This window comes from Chiloscyllium punctatum, chromosome 5 (genome assembly GCF_047496795.1).
Source record: "Chiloscyllium punctatum isolate Juve2018m chromosome 5, sChiPun1.3, whole genome shotgun sequence".
In the NCBI taxonomy this organism is placed as follows: domain Eukaryota; kingdom Metazoa; phylum Chordata; class Chondrichthyes; order Orectolobiformes; family Hemiscylliidae; genus Chiloscyllium; species Chiloscyllium punctatum.
In genome coordinates this window covers 80,405,868-80,433,687 of record NC_092743.1, presented here as the reverse complement: position 1 = coordinate 80,433,687, position 27,820 = coordinate 80,405,868, and the positions used below count along the sequence as shown (strand labels likewise).

Genomic DNA, 27,820 nt, shown 5'->3' with positions numbered 1-27,820 from the left:
AGCTCTTAATTAAAGACTGGTAAAACTAAATTGAGGGTTTAAATAGTACTTCCATTTACTGTTACAGGTTGTTACAATTGATGTCGACATGGCATTTTTTGAACCCAAAATGCGTGCCATCCTTGAACAAAATTGTACAGATGATGAAGACTGCAACTTTTTTGACTGTTTTTCTAGGTGCAATATTAAGACTAAAAAATGCCGAGCAGACCGTTCAAATAATAACCTCCAGGTAAGTTGTAATTTTTTACTTTAAAATTTCATAAATAATTGTTTTTAATTATCATTTATTTTTGATGTAATATTCTAAATGGAATATTAGATGCAATTTATGACCATTATGAATATAACCAGCAAATTGTTTCACAAATTGGCACAGTGGCTCAGTGGTTAATACTGCTGTCTCACAGGGCCAAGGACCTGGGTTCGATTCTAGCCTCAAGTGACTGTGTGGAGTTTGCACATTCTCCCCCTGTCTGCGTGGGTTTACTCTCACACTGCCAAGGATGTGCAGGTTAGGTGAATTGTCATGTTAATGTGCCCATAGTGTTCAGGGATGTGTAGGTTCAGTGCATTGGTGATGGGAGATATGGGGTGGGGGCTCTTCGGAGAGCCAGTGTGGACTTGCTGGCCCAAAGGCCTGTTTCCACACTGCAGGGATTCTATGAAATCCTAGTTCCAGCTTCGTCTATGGCTGAACAGTTACTCATTGCCTTTCAAAGGCTTCTGTGTTTCTTGTCTTTCCAGGTGGCATTTCTATCCCTGTTTATCAACTGTTATAGTGAGGAAGCAGGCCATTTGATTAGATTAGATTAGATTACTTACAGTGTGGAAACAGGCCCTTCGGCCCAACAAGTCCACACCGCCCCGCCGAAGCGCAACCCACCCATACCCCTACATCTACCCCTTACCTAACACTAAGGGCAATTTAGCATGGCCAATTCACCTGACCTGTACATCTTTTGGACTGTGGGAGGAAACCGGAGCACCCGGAGGAAACCCACGCAGACACGGGGAGAACGTGCAAACTCTACACAGTCAGTCGCCTGAGGCGGGAATTGAACCCGGGTCTCTGGCACTGTGAGGCAGCAGTGCTAACCACTGTGCCACCGTGCCGCCCACAAGTCCACACCACTCCTCCCAATAACATCCCACCAACCCTGCATTTTCCATGGCTAACCCATTGAGCCTATACATCACTGGACACTATGTGCAATTTAACGTGGCCAATACACTTAACCTGCACATCTTTGACAATGGGAGGAAACTGGAGAACATGAAGGAAACCCGCGTAGACACAGGGAGAACATGCAAACTCCTATAGGCAGTCACCAAGGATGGAATTGAACCCAGGTCCCTGGGTAGTGCTAAGTACTGAGCCAACGTGCTTGCTGCATCTGCATGCTAGCTTTCACTGACTTATGAACAAGAACCTTTGACATTGACACTTTCCAATATCTCATAATTTAAGAAATATTCTGCATCTTATTTCTTCCTATCTTTTTTCCACGTTTCCACAGTATATTCATCTGCCATGCTTTCAACCACTCACTCAGCCTGTCTAAATCCCCTTGAGGTTTCGTGGCATCTTTTTTGTTGCTTGCATTCTTGCCAAGTTTTGTACAATTTGCAAACTCGGGCAATATCACATGTGATCTCCATATTACAATTATTGATATATATGGTGAACAACTAGGCCCAAGCACTGATCCTTATAACCTCCATTATTCATAGCCTGCCAACCTGAGATCAGCCCAGATGTGTGTGTTGGACTTTACCCAAAAGTCTTTTCAAGGTTCAAATACATCTCATTCACTGTTTCCCACTTATTGGTTCTATGATATTCTCAAAAATGTTAGTAATTTGTCAAACAAGATTTGCCTTTCACAAATCCATGTTGACTCTACCCAGTCCAACACTTATTTTTTAACTGTCCTTTGTAATCGATCGTAGTATGTTCCCTACTGGTGATACCAGGCAAACAGGTCTGTAATTGTCTGTGTTCTCTGTCCTTTCTTTCTGAAACAATCATGTTACATTTGCAACTTTCCAATCTGCAGGCACCACTACATAATTAATAGAATTTTGAAAGGCGATGCATCCATGACCTCTGTAAGTGGGTTTTCTCTTTCAACCTCTAGAATGAACACTATCGGGACCTGGTGACGACATCTTTTAGTCCTGTTAATTTGCAAAATTTTAATTTTTTTATTTACACTAATTCCTTTAAGTTAAACACTCTCAGTAGACCTTTGGATCTTAATTATTTCAGGGTGACACAGTGTTCTTCCTCTGTGAGGACAGATGCAAAGCAATGATATGGCTTTTCTGCCATTTTTCTAATGCCTATATTCCTCCTGTCTCTGCCTTTAATGCATTTTGTCCTTGCTAATCCTTTTACTTTCACATATTTATAGAAGGAGAAATTGGAGAGAGACCACTTGTAGTGGTTTAACCTGAGGGCCTCCGGTGAGCAGAAATGTTGAGTCCCCACTCATGTAGCCTATTCTTCTTCCACCCCTCACTTGGAACTCCCTTCTTCTCTCTAACCATGTAGACACCTTCTTTTTCCTCTTGCACACTCTTCTCCCAGCTCCCTCTTGCCTCCTCCTTTTCCCATCCCCTTGCAGCCTTCTACTGTTCCCAGCAAAGCCTCTCCACAGTAACATCCCCTCCTTCCAAAGTTAGCTGACAGTAATCTCCCACTCAGGCACACCCTGACAACAGCATTATGTTTAAAATGTTTTCTATAAAGTCACATTTTTAATTTGAAAGAATACATCTCCACATTCGAAATTAAATCAGCTTCACACATGACATTAAATATTATATTAAAGTAACAATGTGAAATAAAATGATGGATACATAACTTGTTTTTAAACTTGCATTTTTTTCATAGCTTGTAAGTCATCATAAATATGCAACAATTATGTATTTATAAACATGGTGGTAATAAGGGCATCTTTGGAAATTCATATACAATTGACCAAAAACTGGGAAGATTAGCAGGACTCATTTGTGAGTCCAGATATGCAACAACATGTGCTTTGAGTATAATTCCCCGAGCACATTTTAATCAGCAACATTAAATTTATAATGTATCATTAACAAACTATAAGCACGGAAATTGAAGCAGATGGTAACATTTAAAGTATATATAACTGCCCTTTAGAAACAATTACTATTTCTGCCAGATCTTACTGGGAGACACGTGAACCACTGCCTGGAGAAGTAACAGTTTATCAGTGCTGTGCACTTTATTAATCTATAAATCAGCCAACAAATTCAAAGGATTTACAGATTGACCATGAGCTGTGAACCTCAAGAGCTGGTTGGTTGATTAACCCTGCTCCATTATTTACTCAGGCAAATAGCATCCTGCCCTTTGACTTCCAGTTAAATTTTAAGAAATTGCTGGATTTTCACATTAATTGGCCTTAAACCTACTGCTGAAAGACAGTCGGGTAATTAAGAGGTTGTTTGTTCAACAAAGTGATCATTTTTATTGCCGCAGAACCATGCTCACATTGAAAGGGAACTGGTTAAATATTTGACTTTGTTGTTAAATCTTTCCTTGAGTTATGAATTGTTGCTAGTGACTTAAGAAAATAATTTTACATTTCTTTTAAAATGACTTTTCTGTCTCTTAATCTACTCTTTTTTTTTCTCCTCTCTTCACTTCCCATTCAGCTCCTGATTGACTGATTTTAATGCACCACTAGAAGTCCCAGAAATTAGTTGTCCTCATTCTTTGTAACAAGTTGCAGAACAGAGAAATTTCCAGCTAAACTGAGCAGGAAAAGCTTCTCTTAAAGGCGTGTGTCACTGGGGTGACTTCCTTTCTTTAAATTCCGGCAAGCCCTTAGCTGGGAGAGGACATACCTAAGGAACTGTGGCAGGTCAAATGAAATGATCTGAACTTGGAATGACAAATGGGTTTGGGTTAAGTCAGGAGGAACACCAGGAAGGATGTGTTTGGTCTGGTTAACTTATTGGTGAATGTGAGAAAATAACAAATTCTGAGGGGCATATTCAAAAATTCTCTGATGTAGAATGATCATCCATTCACTGGAAATGCAAATGAGGGATTTAGACATGGAAATCAGCAGCGATTACTTACTGGATTGGGGAGCATACTATTTCATTTAATTTTATTGTTAATGTATATTAGAGAAAGTTTAAAACCGAAATACTGCAGATACTGGAAGTCATAGATAAATGCACAAAAGGCTGAAAACCCACAGGAGATTAGGAAGTGTCTGTAGCTGGGAGGAGAAAAGAGTGAGAATGTTTTCAGTTCTGTGGTCAGGGTTGTTAGTTGGGAACATAGCTACTGGCTTTATCTGGATCTCAACCTCATATAGCAGGTTCCAGAGGTGTCCATCCGAATTTTTAAAGGAACTAGGCCTATTCAGGGAGTGGGCTCAATTGGGGCAACATGTGTGTTGCTTCTGAAAAGCAAAATAACAAATGCAAACAGCTTCAAGGTTGTGATTGTAGAGCATTAACTCTTCAGGAGGCAACTTGTCACTGCAGCCCCATACTTAATTCTTTTTAAAGACATTTTTACCTCAGGATCCAGAGTGATGAAATGGTAATGACATTGCCCTGTGCTAATGTTCTGGGGATGTGATGTTGAGTGCAGCATGGCAAATGATAAAATTTAAAGTAAAACATTTATCTAATGACAGCTATGTAGCAACTGTCAATTGTCAGAAAGACCCTCTAATGTTCTGTAAGGAATGAAAATGCAGTCCTTACCTGGTCTGGCCAACATGTGACTTCAGACCCACAGCAGTATGCATTGAGTCTTAATTGCTTAGGTATGAGCATTAATGCTCAGCCAGTAATGCCAACTTCTCAAACAAATAAAAATCATCAACCCGATTAATCTAGGAGCACAATAATTATATGTCAACCAAGAACGTCTGCTGCCATTCTTGGAAATACTTTTAATAGGCAAGTACAAAACACACATGCCCAGTATCCCTGCCAGTACTCTTATTCCATCCAGTTTGTGTATATTTATTGTCCTTATTTAGATGCCACCATGTTTTTTGCTGGCAGGGAGCTTCACAAAGAGTTTACATATAGTTTTCCATATGCACAATGTGAACCTTTTGGGGGTCAGAAGAGACACAGGTGAAATCTACAAGCTTTCAAAATATACAGACTTAATCATTCCCTCATTGTTCTGCCATGGAATATTGGCATTAGCAGCTTGGCCAGCATTTGGTGACCAGTGCTAATTGCCTTTGAACTGAGTGCTCTGGCTACCCAATTCAGAGGGCAGTTAAGAATCAATTACATCGCTGTGGGGCCGGACTCACATGCAGGTCAAGACAGCAGATTTACTTCCTTAAAGGGCATTAATGAAAAAGTTGGGTTTATATGCCGATCAATGATAGCACTATGGCCACCATTATGAGACTAGTTTTCAATTCTATTTTTTTTAAAGTGAATTAAAATTCCACCAGCTGCTGTGATGGTATTTGAATGCAGTTTCCCAGGGTAATAGCATTGTCTTTCGATGAATGGTTTAGGCTATTACTACAACACCTTTATCTTTCCAAGTCATTTATGCATGCAATTATGGACATTTCAAACTCGATGATGTGATATATGTTTTGCCTGTCATGGTTTGCAATAGTTCCAGAGGAAGTTACTTGGAATTGCATTGAACCTTCAGCACAGGAGATTGCCATTTAAACCACAAGGTGTAATGCTATTGTTTGTGCTCCATGCAAGGGTCTTCCCATTCTAGTGACCTCTTCCCACTCTAGGCTCAAATACTGCTACACCCTATCATATGTTTTAAGTCATCTGTTTCTTTCACTCAAGCAAGATAAAGTATGAAAGATATCTCAGAAACAAACGACAGGCAGAGACTATGAGCAAAGTGTTTGAGTCACAAGCCAATACTTGTTGCTTTTTTTTGGGGGGGGGGAAGACATAGCCTGTGGGAGAAAACACATTTCTTTGAAGGGAAAATACTTTATTTGGTTGATTGCTGTTCACTGTGATGTGAAGTGAGATTCCCTAAACCAGGACACATCTCACTTCCAATTTTTCTCAATTAGATTTTAAATGAATGTTTTCCTTATGTAAGAGTTGTTTTGGGTCACATTTTCACAGTACAGGTGCACAATCCTTTATCTGAAATGCTTGGGACCAGCTGGTTTTCGGAATTCAGAATTTTTTGAATTTCAGAATAAGTGACTGTTTGAAGGTGAAAATTTTAAAGCTCTGCCTGGCCTTGAGAGAGAATTGAGGCCTGCCAGTGCTGAGCCACGCCGCACATGTCACAGCTGAGTGACATGCATCAAGTGGGTGTCGACTTGAGTGTTCTGTTTGCATGCCAAATAACCTTGTTAATGAGAAAAAAAAACTTTACCAAAAACCTTCAGACTTTGGAGCTTTTCAGATTTCGGATAAAAGATTGTCTACCTGTAAAAGCGGAACTATAATTATATGTCAGTATTCTTTAGGCCAAGGAGGAGCAATATCAGGCAGGATTCCTGCTTCTGCTTATTATTCAAAGATTAAATTCGTGTTAAATATGTCTGTGTGAGTATCAAGCAAATTAGGATCAATGAAAGGTGCCTACCCCCAGTTAATAACAACACTGTTGCTCATGCTTCGTGAGAGGGTATTTACATATGGGTTGTCTGATGGTTGCTGGTGTTCCCAGGAATAGTGTTTCAGGAAAAGCTGTTGGATAAATCACAGTTTTCTCCTTACATTAAATTGTTTTCCACATCATCAGCCCTTTCCTTTGACAAAGCTACTGTGTAACTGGTTCTGTCAGGGCATAGCAAAAAAAGCCTAAATTAATTTTCACGCCTCTTTTGTTCTTCATTCCTTATGGACCAATGGCTATCTCCAAATAGCTGAGCATTATAACCGTCAGTGAGAATCTGGATCATTATTCTGATCCAGCCTGTCTTTTCTTTCATGTGTATATGCCTGGACTGCTTTCTCTTAAGTCATTTTTGTTAAGACCATAATATATATGAGCAGAAGTAGGACGTTCAGTCCATTAAGTCTGCTCCACTAATACCATTCATGGCTAATGTGACACATTTTCTTGTGATTGTCCCCAAAACCCTTGATTCTCTTACAATTAAAAATCTGTATACCTCAATCTTGAATATATTTAGCATCCAACCCATGACTACAAGGGCACTGCACCACTCAATCTTTAAACTCCAATGAATACAAACCCAAACTACTCAACCTCTCCTCATAACTCAGTCCCTCCACATCTGGTACCAGCCGAGTGAACCTTCTCTGGATTATCTCCGATATTCGGTATATCTTTCCTTAGATAAGGAGACCCAACTGTTCACAATATTCAAACAGTGGTCTGGCTAGAATCTTATATAATTTCAATGAACCTTCTTTATTTTTAGATTCCATTCCCTTTGAAATAAAGACCAACATTCATTTTGCTTTCCCTATTACCTGAAATTTGATGCTCGCTTTCTGTTGTTCTAAGTACTCTCAAATCCCACTATTGCATAGCTTTCTGCAGTTTTTCTCCATTCAAGTATTCAGCTTCTCTATACTTCCTGCCAAATGCATAACCTCACAGAATATTCTATATTCCAAGTTTCTGTCTGCTTGCTTAATCTGTCTATATCCCTCCACAGCATAATTGTGTCATCCTCATCACTTGCCTTACCCACTTATTTTTGTCACCTATGAATATGGCTACAGTGCATTCACTTTGCTCATTTAGGGTCATTAATCTACACTACCATTAATATTATTAACGTACAAGTAATTGTGGCCCCAGCACTCCATTAAGTTGCCATCCTGAAACTGCCTCTCTTATTCCAAAGCATTGTTTTCTATTAATTAGGCAATTCTCCAAGCCTATATCCAAGCTTTATCCACAACCACCTGATGAAGGAGCAGCCCTCTGAAAGTTAGTGCTTCCAATTAAACCTGTTGGACTATAACCTGGTGTTGTGTGATTTTTAACATTATCCAAGCTGATATACTATCTGCAGCACTGTGGGTGCTTGTCTTATTAAGTAGCCTAATGTGTGGTACCTTATCAAATCCCCCCTGAAAACTCAAATGTATCACATCTACTTGTTTGTCTTTATCTGTGCTGCTTGTTACCCTCTCAAAGATTTATGGTAAGTTTATCAGGCATGATTTCTTCTTCATGAAGCCTTTTGATGTGTTCCATCATGATATCATTACCTAAGCTCAGACATGATGATTAACTTTTTGATTTGCTTTTCACAGGTTATTTGTGATAAGATTTTTCGCCCCCTGTTCTCACCGAGGCTAAGTGAGTTAAGGGTGTATCACCCATTGCAGACCCAGTTGTATAAAGCAGTGCAAAGATGTGCTGAGCTGTCCGATCAGGGTAATGTGGACAAGGAAACAATGGAGATTACATTCTCTGAACTATACAACTTGTTTAAGGCCTGCCAAAGAGACATGTGAAATCTAAACAACAAATTGTCTGGCCAAGAAGTCAAACAGCTGACTGTTGGAACTTGCTGTTGAAATATGAAGTTGTTTACATGGTTTACCATTATTATCATATTGTATATAACAATGATAAGCAAGTAATACGGCAGAGAGTCAGGAGATAACTAAATTGAGTTAGTTAAAGCTCTATTTTAATATAAATACATGCTATTTCCTCCACCATTTGCCTCTGCTCATTTTGTAGTAGATGTTTCACTAGATGCTGTCGACTGCCTCACCAACCCAGCAAGCTTTGCAGTGATGGTTGGGAGACATGGATCCCCAATAGTCTCTCCTCGGGAGGAATGTACTCCTCTTAAAAACATTATGGAGAAAAAGAGAGAAGAGACAAACATGAGCAATGGCAGGTTGAAGTGTTTGACCACTTGTTTTGAACTCTAAAATTGGCTGGCTGTCAATTGCTTGTGCCATATAGTTGGGTCCAGTTAGAAGCAGTTGCCCAACTAAGACAAATAACAAAATAAAAATAGAAGCTTAATAGGAGTGGCAGCCTCTGTGAAGACAGCAACAGAGCAACAGAAATGATAGCATTTCAAGTCCACTATGACTCCTTTTTGGAAATCATGTGAAAAATTATCAGCTTGGCTTCACAGGTCAGCACAACATTGAGGGCTGAAGGACCTGTAGTGCACTGTAATGTTCTATGTTCTATGTTCTAACTTGACCACCTTGAATGCTGTTGGCTCTTGGTGACCCAATGTTCCCCATGGTCCACTCAGTGAAGACCAAGGAGATGGCTAATTCATTGAATATTGAACAGGCTGCAGTTGACTCAAGTGTGATCAAGGCATTACATAGGAACCGTTTATTCTGCAAATGCCATGGGGTGCGAGAAGTCGCTTAAGTAAAAGCATTCAGGTGCGTGAGTAGTAGATGTGTGCATGCTTAGGAGTGGTAAGGCATGGTAGAGTGTGACCTCCACCAATATCACCTCCAAGGAGAAACTTAAATATCTGTAGCCAGCCATTTCTTCTCATTCAGCCAATCAACAGAATCAAATTGTGAGCACAAAACACCAAGTGTTTAAATTCAATGATCTTTTAAGAGGTAAATTCTATTTTTAAATATGCTACCCTGGGAGATCACTGGAAATTGAATGGATAGGTGCTTGCTGTAGATGTGATTGACAAGCCACATCCAAGGCAGGTATAACGGGCTAGAAAAAAGAACACCAAGCCTGCACCAATCCAGATTCTCTATCTAAACCTGTCACCTATTTTCTAAGATCTGATTCCCTCTGCTCCCTGCCCATTCATGTATCTGTCCAGATATATCTTAAATGATGCTATCGTGCCCACCTCGACCACCTCCACTTGCAGCACATTCCAGCCACCTACCACCCTCTGCTTAAGAACGTTCCATGCATATCTCCCTGAAACTTTTCCCCTCTCACCTTGAACTTGTGACCCCAAGTAATTGAGTCCCCGCTCTGGGAAACAGATTCTTGCTATCCACCCTGTCTATATCTCTCATGATTTTGTAGATCTCAATCAGGTTCCCTCCTCAACCCCCATCTTTCTAATGAAAATAATCCTAATCTACTCAACCTCTCTTCAAAGGTAGCACTCTCTTTTCTTGACAACATCCTGATGAACCTCCTCTGCACCCTCTCCAAAGCATCCACATCTCTTTGGTAGTGTGGCGACCAGAACTTTTGCCAGAGATAGGATCTAATTCTGCATCACATACATTGATTCAACACATAGTATATTATAAGCTTTGCAATGTAATGTGTTGATGCTGTCCACCAGTTTCTTTATTACAGAGGCTACTAAGAAAAAAAGAAGTGATTTAACATTGGCAGTTGTTTTAAAACAAGCACCATCAGATTAGCTAAGCGTCACACTTCTCACTTATAATTTTCGCTGATGTCTATGTCAAAGTTGTCCCCACTGTGTTTTGTCCACAATCTTAATGCAGTTTGTAAATGGCCTCAAAGACCTTGGAGACTATCCAGCTGGTGAAAAAGCCAATATATCTCATGAGTTAAAGTTTGTCCCAAAGCTCTTAATATAAATGCATATTCAAGCTGGACTAATAACACCGATGTCAATGGATATTGGATTTTTCTTGGAATGGATGTTTCGGCAATCAAGACCTTGCTTAAATATGGGCGAATGACTTATAAAATACAATCCTCTGTTTCTGATGCAAGTATCTTGTGAATGCTGAACTTGTACAGAAACCAGAGACATTGGATAATGTTAAACTTGCTATTTTTTAGTAATCACATTTCCTGGAGCCAATTTTGCATCAAAGCTATTTGCAGTTTCACTGCAATGTATAGCACAGTGACAAAATTAAATTGACTTTTTTTGCTCCTGCTGAAGTTGAAGGTTTAGAGATTGAGATTTACTTTCCAAATATTCAGGTTAAATATCCAAATATTCCAAACATTCTTGAAGAAGGGCTTATGCCCAAAACATCGATTCTCCTGTTCCTTGGATGCTGCCTGACCTGCTGTGCTTTTCCAGCAACATATTTTCAGCTATTAATCTAGAGACCCAAGTAATGATTTGGGGGCCTTGGTTCAAATTTCATTGTAGTGAGAATTAAGAGTCTTATGATGATGATGAAACAATTATCAGGAAAAAAATGTTTGGTTCACTAAGACCCTTCAGGGAAGGAAACTGCCATCCTTAGCTGGTCAGGCCCACATGTGACTTCATACACCTGGCAAATAAATTGACTCTTAGGCGCCACCATTCAATAGGATCATGGTTGATCTGACTTTCCTCACATCCATTTTCCTGCATTTTCCCTGTAATCTTTGATTCCCCTACTGATGAAGAATCTATCTGCCCTGGCCACAAGGACTCTGTCCCCACAACTTTCCAAAGCAAGGAGTGTCAACGATTCTCAACCCTCTGAGAAAAGAAATTCCTCTTCATCTCGTTCTTAAATTGGCACCCTTTTATTCTGAGGCTATGCCTTTAGGCAATAAATGCTGGCTTAGTCAATGACTTTCATAGTCTGTGAATGAATAACGTTTTGAAACAACTACTGATTTGCTCTGATGAATGCTGGAATAGTTTTCACTATTCTTGTTGAACTAAATTAGCCTGATTTATCATTGATTCTCTATATGCCATAATCTGCAATACGCAGTTTAATGTGCCTGCATAATGAGCTAAACTCTGCACCATTAACATACAATTATTTAATTGCAAAAATATACTGTATTCATAAAAAATCTGTATGTACATACACAGTTACTGAAGCACTTCTGTACAGTCTTTGCCTAAGAACAGGCATTGGAATTTGGCATTCCCTGTGGTTACAAAAATAAAGCATTTCTTACTTATCCAGGACTATACTTACATATATTTGATGCACCAAGAGGGTCTGATAACTGAACAGAACCATATTGTGCTTGACATTAGATGCACTGATGTATATACACAATGTTCCTTTTTCTGCTATTTGTATGTGGTCTTGACCTGCAATATTTTTCTTGCTTTGATGTTTATGTGAATATGATCTGTAAACGTTTATGCTAATTCTGTGTCTCTGGATTCAACCAATTGGCTAGCTTCCTAAAAGTGCAGAGACAGAATTGCCTTTGCGGTATTCCCATTCAGAATCAACTCCACACCAAAATAAGCCTTTTGTTTCTCTTATGGGCCTGATTCATCCTGCAGCTTCAATTTCTTGTTATATTAGCATCTACAGTGATGGTTGGTTGCCAATTTTCATAATTGGTCCAGGCGAAGACAGCAGTGGAATACAATGTGACCTGTGTATAGAAACGGTCCTCAATTGTTCAAAACATTTATTGTTATTGTAGTCGTTCTGATGGTTACATGCTCAAAAATATGCTTTCAGACTGTCTGCCAAACCAGCTGGTAGAATACACAGTAATGCCCATTACTTAAAGGACAAAAGATTACTTTATACATGGATTTCTGTTGTTCTTGTTGCAGTTTGGGGACAGAAACTACTATGAGCTAGGTCTCCACTGTTTAGAACAATCATTTTGTGTCAGTGACTATGCAACAGCGAAGCTTGATGGTATAATATGTAAATCCCCATTATGGATGACCATAAGTCTGGCTACTTTTATATAGCTGATGCAACAGGAGGATTTAATCTGGCAGTAGTGACCCTTGACTAAATAGATCTTGGCTTCTATCTGGCACTTGAGTGCTCCTATGGATTACAGTCTAAAAAAAAAATGTTCAACATACATAGCATGAAAACTAATGCTTATAGTTAACACATTCCAATATTGCTATTGATGTCAGAAGACCATATTATATTTGATTACTGTGTGGCTGTCTTATGAGTGCCTGTTTTTTGTTTTTGGAATCCAATTTAACCATGGATTAAAAATATTCTGCCCTGAAAATGGACCCATGTTTAACGATTGCAAAAGCAGGTATGCAATAAAGGAAGTCTTCCAAATAAAACACTAGGTGTGTCTAACTGCTTTAAAACATGGGACGCATTTCTCCTAAGATTTCACTAAAATACCGAAACAAGTTCAATGTACAATTTTTTAATAAAAGTAACATGTTACTGTAGATTTTACTCATTTGAAACAAGTGAATATTGAGCATGACATTCCTAACTAACTGTAAATAGTATTGCTGTAAAAAGCCCAGCTCTGTTGAACCTTTTCATTTTGCTGGTAAGAGAACATTTCACAAGAAATACCAAAGTAATGAGGAATAAGTTTTGGAGTGGCACGGTAGCTCAGTGGTTAGCACTGCTACCTCACAGCACCAGAGACACGGGTTCGATTCCAGCCTCAGGCAACTGTCTCTGTGGAGTTTGCACATTCTCCCTGTTTCTGTGTGGGTTTCCTCCAACAGTCCAAAGATGTTCAGGTTAGGTGAATTGGCCATGCTAAATTGTCCACAGTGTTCAGAGACGTGTAGGTTAGGTGCATTAGTTAGGGGAAATGCAGAATAATATGGTAGGAAAATGAGTCTGTGTGGGTTACACTTCGGAAGATCTGTGTGGATTTAAGAACCTGTAGGGATTCAATGAAGATACTTCTATTATATTAGAAGTGTTTGTTGATTGATTGATGAATGGACACTGATTGTTAAAGGTGTTGACATGGAAAATACATGAGTTGGATACTTAACTCAATAGTTAACTGCCAATCACAGAAACACATTTGATGTTAGATACTGTGTTTAGTATTTCGTAAGCATGGTCTGCACCATATATGTTGTGAACATCTGAAGGTCTGTGCTGGTTAATATAATCTTCCAACCAATAGGACTTACAAACTGTATACCTGGCACTGAAATTCTTGACCATAGACAATGGCTTGACTATAGCGTTCTGTTCGTGATGAACACCATTCATGTTATTACTGTATAGTAGCTTGTGAAGCAGCCAGCTTCAAATTTTTAACATACTTTAAATTACCAGGGTAGTTTAGAGTAGACTGCACTTTTCACGACTGAAAATGGTGCCTTTTGGGCCTTTAAGGGCGGCATGGTGGCACAATGGTTAGCACTGCTGCCTCACAGCATCAGGGACCTGGGTTCATTTCCCGACTCAGGCGACTGACTGTGTGGAGTTTGCACATTCTCCCCGTGTTTGCGTGGGTTTCCTCCGGGTGTTCCGGTTTCCTCCCACGGTCCAAAGATGTGCAGATCAGGTGAATTGCCTGTAGTGTTAGGTAAAGGGGTAAATGTAGGGGTATGGGTGGGTTACGCTTCGGCGGGTCGGTGTGGATTTGTTGGGCTGAAGGGCCTGTTTCCACACTGTAAATAATCTAATCTAATGTAATCTAATCTTAATTTAACAGGTTCATTCTCCAGGACAATGCCTTGACCAATCAGAATCCATTGCCAGCCAATAATCATGCTCTTCTCACACAGTATACTTATATTCTTCCCCATAATATCAGTATTCTTGTGAATTATCTCATTGCTGCGAGAAAACTCTTAAAATATATCTTTCAGAAATATTGAGGATTAGTTTAGTTAATAAGTATTTCAATTTTTATAACATCTTAATAAATCCCAGTTGCTTTCCTTTCATTCACTTACTGTTATTCATTAAGTTCTGTTTACCAAATGATGGTGTGCAAATAGTGTCTCTTTATCGATAAAGCAAAATTTGTGCTGTGGCTAAAGGATCAGAGAATGAATCGTAAAATGGTTAAAGCACAGCAGAACATCATTCATCCCATTTTATCTGTGCTGACACTCTACAACTTCCCTTGCCCTTTCCAGGCAGGCTTGGAACTTTTCCCCCTTAGATAGTTATGGGAATTACTTTTTGAAAGCCACAATCGAATTTGCCAATAATGCACACTCTCAGGCAATGCTTCCTAGATTCTAACAATCTGTGAAAAAGTTTCATCATATTGCCTTTGCTTCTTTTGTTGTTCACATTAAACTGGTATCCTCTGGTTATTGAACCTTCCACCAAAAGCAACAGTTCTCCCCAGCAATTTCTCTCTAAGCCCGACATGATTTTGAACACCCCAATCAAATCTCCTCTCAAATCTATATTTTTCCAATGAGAACAGCACCACTAAATCAATCCTGCATTCTTGTAAATCTATTCTGCATTCTCCAGTGTCTTCACATCCTTCCTCCAGTGTGATGAACAAAACCAGATGCAGTACTCCAGCTGAGGCCCAACTCACATGTTATAAAATTTTGCAAAAACCTAGATTCTTTCGTATTGCATGTAGCTATTTCAAACTAAGGTTCGTTCAAGTCTTATTTTACGCTTTCTCAACCTGTCTAACACCTAAAATGTTTCATGAACATTTACACCTTCCTCCTCCACCCCCAGGCCTCCATACACCTGCCTTTCATTCCCCCACCCCAAATTTCTGCTGCTGCACTCCAAGACTTATGCTGTCAATCAGAATGTGTTCCTATAAATCTTTACACTTCTGCATTTGGGCAGGCTAGCCTCAAATTACAAAGTCTGTCCTTTTGTCCCTTTTTAAAGCGAAGTATCATGTTGGCAATCTTCCTTTGGCCAGAGGGAATCAAAAATAATCACAGCTGTTGTGTTATGTCTCAATGTAGGAACAAGAGATAGAGTAGACCATTCAGCCCATCGAACTTACTTTGCCACTCAATAGGTTCAGAGCTGACCGAACGCTTAAATGCCTTTTACTCACCCCACTGGTAAAATACAATTGGTAATCAGAGATATATCACATCAAGAAAAAAAAAGTTTCCTCACCTCAGATATACATGCCTTATTCTTAAATTGTGCCCGTTGGTTCTAGAGTCCCCAACCAGGAGAATCACATTGCTTGCACTTTCTATGTCTGTCCCTTTAAGTAGCTTGTAAGTTTCAATGACGTCATCATTCATTTTTCAAAATCCAGAGAATAAGTCCAGTTTGTCCAATCCCTCTTCAAAGGGCAGTTCTGATATCCCAGGAAGTCTGGTGTATTTCTATTGCACTTCCTCTATAGTAATAATATAATTTTCCTGAGGTAAGGAGTTATAAATTGCACACAGTACAATGGGTGTGGTCTAACTAAACTTCTATACAGTAAAGAAAACAAAACTTTACTACTCCTGTCCTTAAAATGTTCTTGCCAAATCAAAACATACCACATGCAGTATACCTTTAAAAGACACACTCATGGTGTCATCACAGTACCTTAGCATGTCACTTGAGGGTGTAAAGGACGTAGGCTCCATCTTGGCGGGAGCCATTTGAAGGATGAGACACTGGTGGAAGTTTTAATCAAAATAGCCTAATAATAGTGCTGCTACTTGTGTACCTGTGAATGTAATGTCTGCATGTAACAGTGAACTATAATAAACATTCCACTGGATTCTTCAATACCATGTTACCCAGAGCCTCTTCTATGTTGCAATAGATAACATAAGCATTTTCACATCAGGTAGATACCCTGCTGGAGACAAAGCACAACGTGAAGTGTCACCAATATTAATTATCTTACTTCCTTTAACAGCCGATGATATATTTTGTCTGGAGTTGGGATTTTATCTATTTTCAAAGACTTTAAATCTGTAATCCCAGTATGGAAAAAGGTTGCTTTGTTTTGTCAACAACTTTAACTTCCTTTAAAGGAGTGAATTGTACCTTACTGTACATTAACATGGGCAAATGCACCAGACAGAATTACAAGGAAACAGTGTATTATTTAGACTGAGAGGTGCAGGTTTATTTGACTTTGAAACTTTGAAAGAATCCCAAAATAAAGATTTTGGCTTGATATTAAATCAAAAGCAAAATGGAAAACTGTGATGTGGCACACAGGTCTGGAGTCAGTCAGAATGGTAGAACAAACAAAATGAATGAACTTGCACAGAAAATGCTGTTTTTGCAGATTTGCAGATTTCTAATAAAGCAGAGGAATCTGTTAAATACTATGTTCTGTTGCCAGAATGCTTTAGCAGATAGAAACCTTGAATGACTTGGGTTTGAAAGCAAGCTGTGAGTTGAATATGGATTAAAGACATACAACATCTAATTATATGATGAAAGATCAGAAAGAAATAATTAATGGGTGTGTGAATGTTGCTGTAAAACTGGAAGGATCTCCCTAAATTGCTAATCTATTTGTATAAGTATTGTTGCCCATTGGTGTATAGCTACTCAAGTTAGTAGCATTTTCAAAAACATTAGCTTACAGATTAAATTGACAAATCGCTGGCACTACTACAGAGGGTGGAGTACTTGAAATATTACAGGAGTATTAATCTATAAATCCATTCTTTGGAGATCGGAGTTCAAATCCCACGATGACACCTAGTGACGTTTTGACTCACTTAATAAAACAACTGAAATTGAAAGCTGCTCTCAGTAATGGTAACTATGAAACTATTATTGATTGCTGTAAAATCCAATTGTTTCATGAATGCCTTTTAGAGAGGGAGATCTGTCATTCTTACCTGGCCTGGTCTACATGTAACTCCAGAAACACAGCAATATGATCGATTCTTAACTGCTTTGGCAAGCCACTCAATTCAACGGAAATTAGGGATGATTTGGACATGACTACAATGCACACTTCCCGTGAAAGTATAACTTAATGAAATAATTTGAAAGACTATTTGTATTTTTAAAATATATACTGGGAAAAATTAAAGTTTGAATACTGTAGCATTGCAGAGAATGTATTATTTTTTTTCTTATAACTTATGGATCATGTAACTTTTAGCAAAGTTGGATTTGATATTTTTGGAGTTAGTACCAGGTAGCTTTGGGCTGAAAGGCTGCTTGACAATACCCTTTAGATTTGTTTGAAGTTGCAATTTGTCATAAACCTGAGAAGTAGTTGCATGCAGACCTCCCGAAAGCCAAAACAGAACTCTCTTTCTGTCACCTTCTGAATAAAACAAAAAAAAAATTCTAAAAGGAAGAACTCCCAACTCAAGCTAAGACCTTGGTCCAACTGACTGGCTACTGAATTAAAAATCCACTTTCATCCTGCAGTTGACAACAATGTAATATCATTATCAAAACCAAAATAACTACATTTCATTCCTCCGGTTCAAAAGTTCCTTTTTATCGATATTTTCCATCCATATCTTTGTAGAGATGGCCACTGAAAAGTTCCAATTAGCAAAGTTAATTAATAAAAGCTATTTTGTTTTCCTTTTTTTGGTTAAGAAACAAACCTAGAGAGATATAGATTAGGCCCCAAGTTCTGATCACCAGGAAAAGGCAGGGTTGGACCATCTCGAAGCTAAGGGTGTGAGTTTAACTAATGCTGACCATGTGTTCACCTCAGGGGTGCATGTCGTGAGTTGGCCTTTGCAGCATTCATATGAAAATAGGGAGAAGAAGCAAATTGCCTTTCAGCCTGGTCTTGCCTCCTCTGTGAACTTGCTTTGCAATTAGGTTTTGCTAGAGGAGAATGTGGACAGGAAGGGCTTGCGTGTTTGGCCCCCTCTTAGTGTTGATATTTCCAGGTTAACAAATTTTCTAAATCACTCTACATTAAGTGATCTGAGCGCGTGCTCCTTCCAACTCCATTTTGATTTATCCCCATTCCTATCTCTCCCGCACCTTTGATGGTTTGATTGCCCTCAACTGACTTTGCAGGTAAATGAATAAATCAATTGCAAAATACGATGGGTTTACTGGTGATGCTTAACAGGTGAAAAAATAAAACACTATGGGTGACATGGTGATGGGGACAAAAATAAATGTTCAGTTGTGCATAAAAGTACTTCTGGATGTAAAACGATGAAAAGAAGTAAAGCTGAGAGTGGATTATATTGTTATTGTTCATGATGTCTATGGCTGTCAAAAGATATCATCAGATAGCTGCTGCAACGTGGTCAGAGCTATGTGGTGGCTGACGCAGGTAGTCTGGAGTCTATGGAGTCAAAACTTCTTGGTGCAGACCTCAGGCTGTACTCAAACCTGAGACTCCACTCTTGGAAAGAGTGCCAGTGATCTGGGTCTAGGGAAAGGCCCCACGGCAGCAGTCTGGGCCTGGGGAGAGGCCCCGCACTAGCGGGCTGGGCCTGGGAAGAGGCACCGCACCAGCGGGCTGGGCCTGGGAAGAGGTGTCAATTTGGAGAGCTAGGAAATAGGGTATGCCACTCCAAAATAATGCCAAACATGGAAAATGAAGGTAAAATAAATTTCACAATGCTCAATAAAATTTTAGGTTTCTTTAACATACTGACTTCAAAATGAAACAAAAGTAAATGGGGTTAGACTTTAAATAAGGATTTACTGTAAAATTCAAACACTCCAGGAGCAGAATGGTATGAGTAGGGTGAGGAAAATAGATTGTACATTTTCCATCATACTGACGTTTGCCTGTATGTGTACAGTGCCAATAACACTGAAGATGATTCGCACACAGTGGTAATGTGACAAGACTAGTAATCCCAGTCTAATGTTCTGAAGATACAGGTTTGATCCCTCCCCTGACAGCTGGTAGAATTTGAATATGATAAATAAATCATATTGCATATTGAAACCTAGTCTCAGTAACAGTGACTGAAACCATTATCAATTTTCTCAAGAAAGTCTTCTGCTTCAGTAATGTCCTTTAGGGAAGGAAATCTGCCATCCTTACCTGGTTTGGCCAATGTGTGATTCCAGACCCACAGCATTATGAATGCTTGTGATGTTTGGGCAATGAAGACTAGTATTGTTAGTGATGCCCATATTCAGTGAAGCCATTTTAAAAAGCCACACAATGTACTGCACCAACTCACAGCCTCAAAAGTAATGTTCACTACCACTATCTCCTCAAATGGAATTGATGTTCATCGTTAACCTCGTTAACAATGCTTTTGTAAATTAGAGTAAAATTGGGCAGGGGATAAAATGAGGGTCTGTTCCAAACTTCAAGATATTCCATACTCCTCATCAGTAATCCTCATCTGAAAGAAGAACTATTTATCTTTAATGATTACCTTCAATGCTGTTTTACCTGAAAAGGTAGGCTTTTCATAGAGCATAAATACACCTCATGCAAAATTTGTCAAGTTCATGATGTTCCTGGAGAGTCACATGTACATTTCTCTGCAATAATGTATGATCATTCTTCATAGCAACATGGGAACATAAACAAGGATTACCATTGGAGTTTAGGATCATCAATATTATTGAAGGTTACCTATAGGATTACCAAAGGGATCAAGAATTACCAATGGAATTTAAAATTGCCAAGTTTGGTTTCAATGATAGTAGGAAGGTTTACAGTTGCTTACAGTTTTGTGGTTGGAGACAGGGAGCAACTAGCATGAGCCACAGCAATTGAAAACTAACAGTTAAATAACATTGAGCTCTGACGAAGAGTCACCTAGACTCGAAACGTTAGTTTGCTCACTCTCCATGGATGCTGCCTTGCCTGCTATAGTTTCCAGCAATTTTTTGTTTACATTACAGATTCCAGCACCCGCAATAATTTGCTCTTACAAGGACATTGTCTGTTGAAGAATTTATTATTATTACTTTTTGAAAGATAGCTACAATGGTCAGAGAACTGATAAAAGCATTTGGAATGCTTCCGCTTAGTAGACCAATAAGGGCTTTCATGTTGGTCTCGTGTCCATCTGTGTTATTAGGCTTCCATGTAGTTGGAGATATCTAGGTCATCTTTGATGGATCTATTATCCAAATTAAGAGTTGCGAATGTGAGAGAAAAACAATGAGATCTCGATGTAAACACCTATTTAGTTTTAGAATGGTATCTGTGAACAAACCTATGTGAAGAACTACAGAATAAACAAGCATTGAATGAGATGCACTTACAATTATGACATCAATATATACTCTTGATATATGCTCCAGAGAGCTAGTGCATGTACTTTGGTAACTGTTCAAAAAGACACCCAAGGAAGCCATTAGTCAGGATTTATAATTTTGACTCCAAGTCAATCAGAGCAAATCTCCATTTCATGCCTTTTAATCTTCTTCCTTTCTGCTAGATGCCCACTTCAGAACATCCCAACACTTCTGACTTTAATTAGTATTTTTTATTCTGAACTGGTATAATAAAAACATCACATCTCATGTATGTGCCTACAGTCAGAGGATGTACTTACAGCTAGAAGATGTGAACGTGATAGGAAATGTTTGAATAGTATAGTCATGTGAATCAGTTTGAATATAATTGAATAATATTTCCATGTTTATCAACTGGAACGTAGAATGTGTGTATACTGCTGGATAGAATTATGGGTGAGTAAATGTGTCGCCTTTTGATTGAAAGTATTATTTATAATAATAAATAACAGCTTGCTATCTGTTAAAATAGTATATTTTTGTAATAACATTTTGAGCTGAATGCCCTTTTTTGTGTACATCCACTATGTATGCATGAATAAACATTTAAACAAAACATCCAAATCTCCTATGCCCAAAGGAAAACATCCCTTGTCTATCCAATCTCTTTCAGAACAACCTTATCATGGAGAGTTTTCTAGTTGGACAGAAGGCATACCTCCTATTTGCACTTTTGCAGAGTCCAGCTCTCAATCTGAAGATTATATTCTTTTAAACTCTCACTCCCTCTAGAACAAACAGATCATTGTTATCTAACCTATTTATACCTATCCTTTCAGTCACCTTAATTCGGATATTCCTCATCTTTCATACTCACAAAGAACAAGCCAGGTTTATGCAATCGAACTCATTCTCACTGTGATCCCTAGTATCATTCCGTCCTTCATTTCTCACCAGGTTCAATGAAGCCTTCACGAGGTATAGTTCCCAGATTGAATCCAATATCCCAGGTGGGATCTGTCTGAGATCTAAACTCCATCAGAATGGGGAACCACATAGATTGCAGAAGTGACCAGAAACTGTATGTCTCACACCCCTCCAAGGACATGTGATGTACCATTATTGAGCAGAGGGAATAGAATTGGAATTCAATTCGTTGCTGTGTGGTTTATGGAGGCCGGTGGCCATCAAAATCTTCAGCTCTTTCCAGTTATGTGTGATGTTGATGAGGTAGGTGTCTGAAACCTGAGATGCATAGATTATACCTGGTAGGAGCAGGTAAACCTTAGGGATTTATTTAGGTAGCCAATGTATATTTTTGGAAAGGTAAGGTATCCCTTGGATCTGGTGCAGGTACCGCCTCCCACCCACCCTTCAGCAAGGTAAGCTGCCCTTTGGTGCTCGTAAGGTTATCTTTGGGAGGCATAGTATACCCTTTTGGGGGAGGTCAGGTGTTCTTTGGGAGTGTTAATGGTAGACATGATGTCTATAAAAGCATGCAAAGAGCCCTTTGGCACTATCATACTGTCAAAGAAAGATAGTTTGACAAAGAACTGTCAGAACTGACAAAAATAATTAACAAGCTGTCAAAAGAACTGTCAAAATTATCAAAAGCTGTTAAAGATGCCAAAGAACAGTCAAGCTGTCAAAGTGGGGAGGTGATGAACTAGTGGTGGTATCACTGTGTTAGTAACCCCAGAGGTCTAAATAAATATTCTAGGAACTTGGGTTTGAATCCAACCAAGAAAAATGGTGGAATTTGAATTCAACAGTAATCTAGAATTAAGATCAATTGTCAGGGAAAAATTAATCCCATCTGATTCACTAATGTGCTTTAGAGAAGATGATATTTCTTGTCTGGTCTGAAATACTTGTAATGCGGTTAACTCTTAAATGTTCTTTAATCAGGCCTACTATATTAATTAGAAAGTTGTATCAATCACTTGGAGGGAAGATAGAAAATGAAACTAGATGGACTGCCAGGCATTGACTAAGGCACAGGCAGCCCTGTCAACCCTGCAAGGTTCTCCTTACTAACGCCTGGGGGTTAGTGCCAATGCTGGGACAGCCATCCCACAGACTAGTCAAGCAACAACCTGACATACCTGAAAGACAAGGGTACCCCCAGACGCCACCATCAACATTCCTGCATATGTCCTGTCCCACTGGCAGGACAGACCCAGCAGAGGCAGCAGCAGGGTGGTATACAGTTGGGAGTTACCTTGGGAGCCCTCAACATTTACTTTGGAGCCGATGAAGTCTCATGACAACAGGCCAGACATAAGCAAGGAAACCTCTTGCCATCTACCACATACTGTCCTTCCTCATCTGATGAAGCACAGAGGGTGACAAAATTCACTCTGGTATGGGACTAAAAATCCATCACCAAGAGTGTCTCTGCAACATCAGGACTGTTTGAGTCCTAAAGGACATTGTTGCTAAACTAGATCTGTGGCAATTGGTAAGGAAACAAACAAGAGGAAAAGAACATATTTGACCTCATCCTCACCAATCTTCCTTCCAGGATGCATCTGGCCATGACAGCATTGGAAAGAGTGACTAACTCATGGATACAGACAAGCAAAACGTGTCATTTACAAAATACCATGCAAGAACTGTAAAAAACACTACATTGGACAAACAGGGAGCAAACTAGCCACCAGGATACATGAACATCAACTAGCCACAAACAACATGACCCTCTCTCACTAATATTCTTACATACAGATGAGGAAAGACACCACTTTGACTGGGACAACACATCCATCCTCGGACAAGCCAAACAGAAACATGCATGAGAATTCCTAAAAGCGTGGCATTCCAACCAGAATTCGATCAACAAGCACAGTGACATGGACCCAATTTATCACCCCTTGAGAAAAAGAACAGGAAATGACATCACCAACCCAAAGAAACCCAAACATATAAATAGAAAGCAGGAATCATCAACATTGCTTTGTCTGGAGGTTCACTGAACATGTTACCTAGTATGGTGATGAAACATCTGAAAATGAACCTTCCAGCTCAGCGAGGAAACCAACATCCAGTATCTCACAGTACTTTTGGAGTCCTGTCATTATATTGAGGATACCCTCAGTGCCAAACAATACACAATCACTCTGCTAAATGGGATAGACTTCAAACAGATCTAGTAGTTCAAGTCTGGGCATCTACATAGCACTGTGTGTCATCAGCAGCAGTGAAATTGTACTCCAACACAACATGCAACCTTATGGCCCAGCATATACCCCATTCTACCATTATTGTCAAGCTAGGGCATCAACCTTGATTCAATGAATTGTGCAGAAAGGCATTCTAAGAGCAACACTTGATATGCCTGGAAAGGAGTTATCAACTTGGTAAAGCTACAAAACAGAAATACTTGCATGTCAAACAACATTAGCAACAAGTGATAGAGCCAAACATTCTGCAACTGATGGATTAGATCTAGATCTGCAGTCTTGTCACAGCCAGTTAGGGATATTGGCGGACAATTAACTGACTCAAATGGAGGAATAATCCAATTGTCAATGATGGGGGAATGCAGCACATCCATCAAAAGATAAAACTGTAGCATTCGCAATAATTTTCAGCCAGAAGTGATGAGTACATGGTATATCTTCAGCAGTCCAGTAGATGACTGTGTGGAGCTTACACATTCTCTGTGTGTCTGTTTGAGGCTCTGCCAGATGCTTTGGTTTTCTCCCACAGTCTAAAAGATGTGCACATGCTGATTTGCTCTGTAGTATCCAGGGATGTGTAGGCTAGGTGGATTAACCATGACAGTTATGGGATTATGGTGAGTGGTTGTGTGAGAGAGTAGGTGAGACAGAGTCACTCTGTCTGGGATGCTCTTCAGAGGGTTGGTGGAGACTCAAATGAGCTGAATGCCTTCTTTCTACATTGTAGGGATTCTATAATTCTATGGTCACAGATTACAGACTTCAGCCACGTGATATCAAAACATGCTTAGAAGCAACAGATACTGAAAAAGTTTTGGGCCCTGACAACATTCCATCAAGAGTATTGAAGAATTGTGCTCCAGAATTTGCCACTCCCCCTAACCAAGCTGTTCCAACACTGGCATCTACCTGGCAATATGGAAAATTACCCAGGTGTGTCCTGAACACCAAAAAAAAGACAAATCTAAGATGCTAATTAGCACCTTCTCATTGTACTGTCAATCATCAGTAAAATGATGAAAGGTGTAGTGGACAGTGCCACCAATCAACACGTGCTCAGTTTTGTCACAAAGCTGGTCCATTTATTTCTAAAAGTTATTCCTTTTCTCAAGGATACAATGTCCTTGGTTTTTTTCAGAGGGGTTATAAACCAGTTCCTGGTTCCAATTAGACTGGTTTGGTACAGAGATTAAAGGGTATTTTAAAGGCCTTTTTGTTTATATATAAACAGATGAGACATCAGGCCAAAGTGGTCATGTTTTAGAGGTGACATGTATAATGAAAGGGGAGTGGTCAGCTCTGTAGCTGAGCAGTTCAGTCCAGAACTAGTTAGGAGTTCAGCAGTGTGGGAACAGGTTGTGAAATTCTCTCTCTCTCTCTCTCTCTAATCTTTTAACTTCAACTTGTAAGCATTTTGTTTTACTGTTTTTTAAGGGGGTTTGCTTATTGGGACTGTTGTGTATAATCGGAACAGCAAAATTAAGTCTAGTTTGGATAGACTGAGTTCTGAAGAGGTTCTTTATTCTGTTGTAATTTTGTGAATAAATTTCTGTCTGTTTTAAAATCTAGTAGCCAACCTAACTAACCTACTCCAGGTAATTCTCACTATATACTTACTGAAACAAATTGCGAAGGTATGGTCTGGGTTGCCTGCTCAAGAATGTTTTGAGTTGTCTGGCCTAGTCCATAAAAGACTGGGGGCTCTTTGCAGGATTTTAAACAGTGAGTGGTAGGCGCTAGTGTCTTCACTTCAGGTGTTGGTTTGGTTGGGTAGACAAAGCTTGGGATAGTAATGGCTCCTTCAGTTGCCAAAAAGTTTCTGGAAGTGGATGCAGTGACTTTGGAAGTTTTGCAAAAAGTGAATAAGACCAAGCTGCAGGAATTAGCAGACAAGCTGGAACTGGAACTGCCTGCTTTGTGAGGAAAGTAGAGATAATTACAGCAGTAGCTCAGCATTTAAACTTACTGGAGAAACCATCAGAGTCTATAGAGATGGCAAGAAATCAATTGCAAATGAAGCAGCTATAGTTAGAGGTGAGAGATAAGGAAAATGCAACAGAAATGAAACAGTTTGAATTATGATTAAAACCAGAAGAGAGGGAAAAAGAGAGAGCAGCAGAACAGAGAGAAAAAGAGCAGCAGAAGAGAAAGAAAAAGAGAAGGCTTTTGACCTTCAAAAAATGCTACTGAAAAAGGAAAGTCAGCTTAAAAGGCTGGAGATAAAGGCTAACGGGAGGCTTAGTGAGGAAGAGAGTGAGGATGAGCAAGCCCCTGGTAGTCAGAAGCAGAGTGAGAAACTGCTTAAGTATGTTTAAGCATTGCCTAAATTTGATGAGAAGGATGTGGAAGCCTTATTTGAAAAGATGGCTGGACAAATGCAGTGCCAGTGGCAATGTGGGTTTTATTGATCCAAACAAAACTTGTGGGTTCGGCTAGTGAGGTATTTGCATCCCTACCAGAGGAGGTATTTGGGGAGTATGAGGTGAAAAAGGCCATTTTATGTGCATATGAGCTTGTATCAGAAGCCTACAATGTTTCAGGAATCTAAGGATGGACCCAGGTCAAACCTACATTGAGTTTGAAAGGATCAAACAGAGTAATTTCGATTGATGGATAACAGCTTTAAAAATCAAGCAAACCTATGATGCCCTTAGAGTGATAATCATTTTGAACGAATTCAAAAATTCACTGCCTGAAGTAGTGCGAACTCATGTGGAAGAGCAGACAGCTAAAACAGCAAGGTTAGCAACTGAAGCAGCTGATGTTTATGAGCTGATCATAAAACCTGATTTGGCTTCCAGAATCGATTTCAGTCCATGAGGATAGAAACTGGGGCAAAGAGAAATCCTCACGTGGAAAGGGAAAGGTAGATCTCAGTGAAGATCATAAGGATAACTTACCACAGGGCAAAAAAGAAACTCTTGAGGGGGACAAAAAAGTTAAAAAGCTCTGGTGTTTTCATTGTAATAAAGTGGGCCACACAAAATCACAGTGTTGGTGGGCTAGGACAAAGCCAGGTGTAGGCATGAAGTAAGAGGACCATTACAATTGATTAAGGAGAAATTAATAAGTCAGAATTCAGAGACTACCCGTTTGGACTGTGTGTCAAATTTTAGAGAATAATTAAATAGAGCTGGAGAGTTGGTTGGACAGCACTTAAAAGTATCACAGCATACAATGAAACAGGAAGTGGATATGAAATCACAAATTTGCAATTTTACAATTGGGGATAAGGTATTGGTGTTACTCCCAGTAACAGGTGAGCCTTTAAAAGAAAGGTTTAGTGGACCTTATCAAATCAAGAGGAAATTGAGTGAGGTGAAGTACTTGATAAGGATTCCAGACAGGACAAAATATCACAGAGTGTGTCATGTGAATATGCTCAAAAGGTATTTTGATAGGGAAGCAAAGCAAGAGGAGAAGGTGTTAATGATTACAGCACAGAAGGAAGAACCAAGTTCAGAGGACTGTGTCCAATTTGATTTGAAGAATGTCCAATTCAATGAAGAAGTTGTCAAAAATTAGGATAAACTACCTTCCGCAAAGAAATCTAAATGACCTGAAAGAGTTATTACTATCACATGGGGAGCACTAACCTCATTGTGCATAATGTAGATATAGGAGATGCTGTACCGACTAAGCAACTTCCTTATAGGCATAACCCTCTAAAGTTGGCACAGGTTCAGAGGGATATAGAGCCCATGCTCCAAGATGGCATAATCGAAGTGAGTTACAGTGACTGAAGTTTATCCATAGTCACGGTGCCATAGCCACATGGTACCCAACAGTTATGTGCGGACTATCGCAAGTCAACGCCATTACAAAAACTGCTGCATCTCCAATTCCACGGTTGGAGGACTGTGTCAAAAAAGTGGGACAAGTAATTTACATTTCCAAGTTGGACTTGCTCAGAGGCTACTGGCAAGTTCCTCTGTTAGAGAGAGCAAAGGCAATTTTAGCTT

General features: G+C 39.4%; 1 protein-coding gene across 3 annotated transcripts in view; it reads left to right on the top strand.

The window, feature by feature from the left end:
• dipk1c (divergent protein kinase domain 1C) overlaps nt 1-27,820 on the top strand; it is a 135,526-nt gene that overhangs the window by 22,649 nt on the left and 85,057 nt on the right. For 2 of the 3 annotated variants that reach the window (XM_072570640.1, XM_072570639.1), the window contains exon 3: nt 68-232. In XM_072570640.1, coding sequence (XP_072426741.1) covers nt 68-232 — 165 coding nt within the window. Of the gene's footprint in view, nt 1-67; nt 233-8,259; nt 13,042-27,820 lie in introns of those variants that run through there. The other variant, XM_072570637.1, reaches the window with a different exon arrangement.